This window comes from Triticum urartu, chromosome 7, assembly GCF_003073215.2.
Source record: "Triticum urartu cultivar G1812 chromosome 7, Tu2.1, whole genome shotgun sequence".
Classification (NCBI taxonomy): domain Eukaryota; kingdom Viridiplantae; phylum Streptophyta; class Magnoliopsida; order Poales; family Poaceae; genus Triticum; species Triticum urartu.
Window position 1 is genome coordinate 76,258,293 of NC_053028.1, and position 5,457 is coordinate 76,263,749.

Genomic DNA, 5,457 nt, shown 5'->3' on the forward strand with positions numbered 1-5,457 from the left:
GCCCTTACGACCTTGCATGGCCAGCAACCCTGTTTAACCGGTTAGTTGCACCCTTCGTAAAGATTTTAAAACTGATATTTAAGATGCAAATCGGTTGATATCATTGAATACGACTTGCATCCTTAGACCAGGATCTAGCAAACTCATATATCATGCTCAACCACGAGTGGGCACGATCTGAACTCAGAGGCATCTGCACCCACTTTACAAAAAAATGCATTTTTAAGTACGTTTTAAAATCTCAAAAAAAAGTAATCAAAAGAAAATTCCATGCATACATGTTCACAAATGTGTGTGCGCGGCATAAAGTTTTGTGAAAAAATATCTTTTTGTTTTGTCCCCGCAAAAAAGATAAATTTCAGTGCTTCTAAATAGTTTTTTGTCTTTTTTGCACAGGCCATAAAAAAGATTATTTTTTCATGAAACTTTATGCACGCACGTAGAACATGAATACGTATCCGTGCCGCTGTTTTCGGATTTTTTTAGTATTTAGAAATGTATTTTTCAAAATGGGTTCATATGTATCCGTGTTCATCCATGCACTTCCCGCTCAACCGCTGACCTTACAACTTGTGCCAACAGGTTTGTGTCGATCCACTACCAGACAACAACGTACGAAACATGTACTACTTCCTCTCCCTTCGTGTTTTCTCTGGCTATCATTTACAGCAGCTCTCAAGATTTAAATCATCTTTTCAGTTAAATAAGTCCACTTGAAACTCAAAAATCTGGGTGTCCAAAAGCAAGAAAACACATGCAAGCATTTCTACAGATGAGAGCACCACTGCCTAACCATTCTGCTCGAATGTGTGCAGGCTTCATACCTCCTAATGTGCACCTGTAATAAGTGCAGTACTAAACCCCTGCATAATCTTAACACATCTACATTAATATTTGCCTACATACTACTGTGATCGTTAAGCTACTCCATGCAATCCCTGTACACGTACTGATTAATTAAGCAAGCATCAGGGATGAGTGTGCATAAATGTCATGGCACGTGTATGGATTGAAATGGATAGTTCAGAGTTGATCCGAATGTTAAGAAACACTTAGCTTGGCCAGATTTAACAGTAGAAAATATTACAAGAATATAAACTACTCCAGTGATCACTACTTCCGGTATGGCATAGCTAGCTCGTTTTGTTGGCAGAGTTTTTCATAGGCATCGCCGAGGGTTTAAGGTTTAGGGAACACCCATCGACACGCCATGGCGATACTCGAGGCGGTAGTAACAAAAGCTTGCAGCCAGAAAGATTATTGCAGAAGCGTGCTGTGCTGCTGGAGCCATTCCTGAATGGCAGAACGGAGACTGATATTGGGGATGACCTTCCGGTGTTGAAGTGGTTTGTTGGTCATCGGCGATCTGTTATTATTTTGAAGCCATTTCCGGATTAAATCACCTTCGTAGGTGAATCCATCTTCTGCGAAGTGAGGATCCTGCATGATTTCCTGAAATGTTGACAACAGATGATTAGTCACAAGATAAGGGAGCTACTAATTAATATCACACGAGTGCCTAGAAATAAACCAAACAAAAGACACATTCGAGTCATTCAGTGTTGTCATCTATTTATCTGCTCCTGAATAAGGAAAAAGCATAGAGTTCCTTTCTACTCACATGAGATATAGCACAAGTGAAGTGTGACGGTATGATGCTTTCATCTCTCACCGAACTCGAAGATGAAGGTGAAGGTAACATTGCACCATCCCTCATGTTCTCAACTGCTGTCCAGAGCTGGCCTGAAAGAGCAGGACGAGACCTGCTGCTTTGCTCAGTGCAAATGAGAGCAAGGTCTGCTAACTGCTGAATGTGCCCAACGGGCCACTCACCGGCTGAGGAATCAACTATAGAGTTAAGTTCACCTTGCTTCATCGCATCCTCTACAATCTTCTTTATACCGACAGGAGGCTGTCCTGTTAAAAGGCGCAAGACTACCATTCCAAAGGAATAAACATCACAGTGAGGTGTCATCTTCCGAGTGGCAAGATATTCAGGGTCCATGTATGTTGGGTCCTCCACAGGATGGTGGGAATTTTTGCTCTTAGACTGGATTAGCAGATGAGAAATACCAAAGTCACGAAGCTTGCTGACCAAGTTAGCATCAAGGAGGATGTTGGCAGGCTTAAGATCTCCATGAACAATTGGGTCAGGTTTGTTCTCATGCAGAAAGATCAAAGCTGAACATATCTCTGCAATAATACGAACGCGAATCTGCCAGGTCAGATTTTGCCTCTTATCCTCGCATGAAAGAAAATCTTCAAGGCTACCATTTGGCAAGGACTCATAGACAAGCGTCGATGACTCTTTGCATGCTCCTAGCAGAGTTACAAGGTTGGGGTGTCTCACTCTACTATGGATAGCAACCTGCAACATAAATCCAAAATAAATTATTTACAACTAGTCGTCTTGGAAACACTAATTTATTCAAGTTCCAGTTTTGACTGAAAAGAAGCAAGATATCACCAACTTTTTCTAGCATGACATAGGCAAAATAAAGAGTGAAGTGCATCAAAGGTCCTCGAACTATTTTAGAGGTGTTACATAGGTCCTCGAACTATGGAAAGGGTCATTGAGGTCCTCAAAGTGCAATATGCTTGCCATCCAAGTCCTCGAACTATTTTAGAGGTGTCATGTAGGTCCTTGAACTATTTCAGAGGTGTCACATACGTACACACTTATTGCACTTCAAGGATTTTTGAGGACCTGGATGACACTTTTCATAGTTCGAGGACCTATGTCACACCTTCAAAATAGTTCGAGGACCTATGGTGCACTTCACTCCAAAATAAACTTCAGAGCGAGTTCAGTAGAACTACCTCTTGTTCAAACTGTGAGCGTCCTTGACCATCGTGTCTCAGCACCTTTATTGCAACTTTCATGTTCCGGAGGACACCTCGGTACGCCGAGGCAACCCCACATTCTCTGAACTTCATTGAAGTACTGAAATTTTCTGTTGCACATTCGAGTTCAGCTAATGAAAACTGGCAGGGCATCGCCGTGCTTCTCCAGCGTAACTTTTCCACCTCTTTGAGTGCAGTATCTCGTTCCTTTAGCAAGACATCATGCTTGGACTGAAGCTGATTACACCGCTCTTTGGAATCAGTGAGCTGATGTTGCAGATTCAAACTATGCTCGTTGGCCTTCTGAAGTTCCCCACTATGGAACTTTTTCGATTCCAAAAGCTGATTTTGAGCATGTTCATTATGCTTATTAGCTTTCAGTAGCTCATTAGCAACCTCATCCTGTCGAGCTTTGACTTGTTGCAACTCTTGTTGTATTTTGGACAGATGCTCCTCAGTTTCTTTCTGTCGTTGCACCTGGTTTGCCTCTGATGTCCTAGCCTGCAGAATTCACACACTTTCATTCATATTTATCTGTGATAGATGGCTTGATTAATCTTGTTTCAATTGGCATAAATAGCATCGAGTCCAGATAAGTTGTAGTAGTCAGAATGGTTTAATCTAGAGAGTGCACGCATAACCCATAGGGCTAATTTGCAAGTGCGGCCCTCTAGTTTAGATAAGATAGCATTTTTGAAAAATAAATGCTTATCATTTATAATTTTTTAGGACATCATGATATGAACTTACTGTTTGTTCAGATTCAATCCGCCTCAAGCACTCATCAGAAGCTTCTTTCTTGAATACTGCAACTTCTTCCATGTACTTTTTAAGTTCATTAGACAAACAAATGTCTGAATGCCAATCTCTCTGTTAGGATCAGTGAGAGCAAATAATTAGTGACTTAAGGTAATAAAACTCAACCAGATTGTCTGGAAGGGGTAAAGTTTAACTACTAATTAGCAGGTTTTCATTGAGTTGTGCTTTATGTACACCATAAGTGGTACTTTTAAAGTTTAACTACTAATTAGAAGGTTTTCAGTGCATTTTCTTTGTTTCCTGTTGCACAAGGATTACCAGTCACGGTGAACCATGCATGCAAGAAATGTGTGTGGAAAAATTAAACAGAAACAAATAATGATGGAAGAGACTAACCAAAATGTCTTCTAAATCCTCAGGCCCAACGTCACCACCTTTAGACCTCTCAATGCATGTCTTACATCTAGGCCAACAAAAACAAACGTCAGTTCATGTTATAATGTGAAGAAGGCAAACAGAGGACTGGAATGCTACCTCTTGAAGCCATCAATTATGATAGTACTGTTTGGATCACACTTCAAACCCTCTATGTATGTTGCCATAGCACTTTCATATTTCTGCATCAGTGCTTGAACCTTCGCTTTACACACGTAACCCATCAGATAAGTAGGATCCAGCTCAATACATTTTTCTGCATCTTCCAGACCTTCAGGAAGAGCTCCCAGAAAGATGTGACACTGAGCTCTGTTTCTGAAAACCTGGATGTCCAATCATAAAAGTAGCACTATCATCACACTAAGTATTACAGTAATCAGGGTGCCAAGATAAAACGGTGCCCCTCGGAGCATGCCATACAGCTAACGATGTAAAACAAAAGAAAGATCATAGATAATATATGCTATATGACAGCAAAATTTAGTAATCAGAGATCCATCTAACTTGAATGGAGAAACAAATTTAACCAATGTATTGTACAAAGTACGACAGCTGAGAGAAGTGTTGTGACAGAATAATAACAGATAAAACAGCACATAGAAGTTGGCTTCAGATGTTATATACAGGGTATAATCGCTCTAAACCAAATTCTTACCGCGGGTTCTTTCGGATTCTTTTTCAGAGCTTCGGTATAGAGAGCTGCTGCTTCCTGATATTTTCTGCTGTAGAAGAGTTCATTGCCTGCAACATGCATGGTGGGGTACATTCAGATTCTAAAGCTGCAATTCTACATCACAATAGCTTGTCATGCCACTAAATGGAGGTGAATGTATCATGCTTGAAGAAAGGAAATAGATTGCTAGCAGCCTGTGTCCTGCGGTATTATCGATCCACGGCGTGGTTTTTCAAACAAAGCATGGAAAGCATTCAAGTCCATCCATTGCATGGCACGTTTTTGCAAAGTTATAAACCACAAGATGTACTGTATATATACAACATGAAATGCTCACAAAGTATATTTTTAACCTACTACTTCCTCCCAACTAAGGCGTTTCTTCAATTTGATTCCAAATGTAGGCCTTTCTACACTCCCAATGCAAATTTTCTCATGTTGTCCCAGTTCAGCCCCTAACTAGTTTGGTCGACAATTGACACATAATAACTCTAGTATTTACTGACTTATTGCAGTTGGGAGGAAACAGAAAAAGTGTTTGAAATTGGTGAATGGATATACTGGTATTTTACCAACAGCAACCTTAAAATATTGCGCCCAACTCTAAAAGGGGCCTACAGATTCGATGGAACGAAGTATCTCTTTTTGCAGGTTAAAACTTAAAACCCTGAAATTTCCCAAGAACGTCAACACTCAGTACAATCCACAGAGAAATTCCCTAACATTTCGTTTGGATCCATAGAACT

General features: G+C 40.4%; 1 protein-coding gene across 1 annotated transcript; it reads right to left on the reverse strand.

The window, feature by feature from the left end:
• Positions 1-992: 992 nt before the first annotated feature.
• On the reverse strand, positions 993-4,792 carry LOC125518409 (U-box domain-containing protein 70-like). The gene is made up of 7 exons (XM_048683261.1): positions 4,694-4,792; positions 4,138-4,361; positions 4,000-4,066; positions 3,595-3,714; positions 2,821-3,345; positions 1,622-2,368; positions 993-1,452 (listed from the first exon to the last, which is right to left on the reverse strand). The coding sequence occupies exons 1-7, from the start codon at positions 4,790-4,792 to the stop codon at positions 1,258-1,260; spliced, it is 1,977 nt and encodes a 658-aa protein (XP_048539218.1). The 3' UTR covers positions 993-1,257.
• Positions 4,793-5,457: the final 665 nt, after the last annotated feature.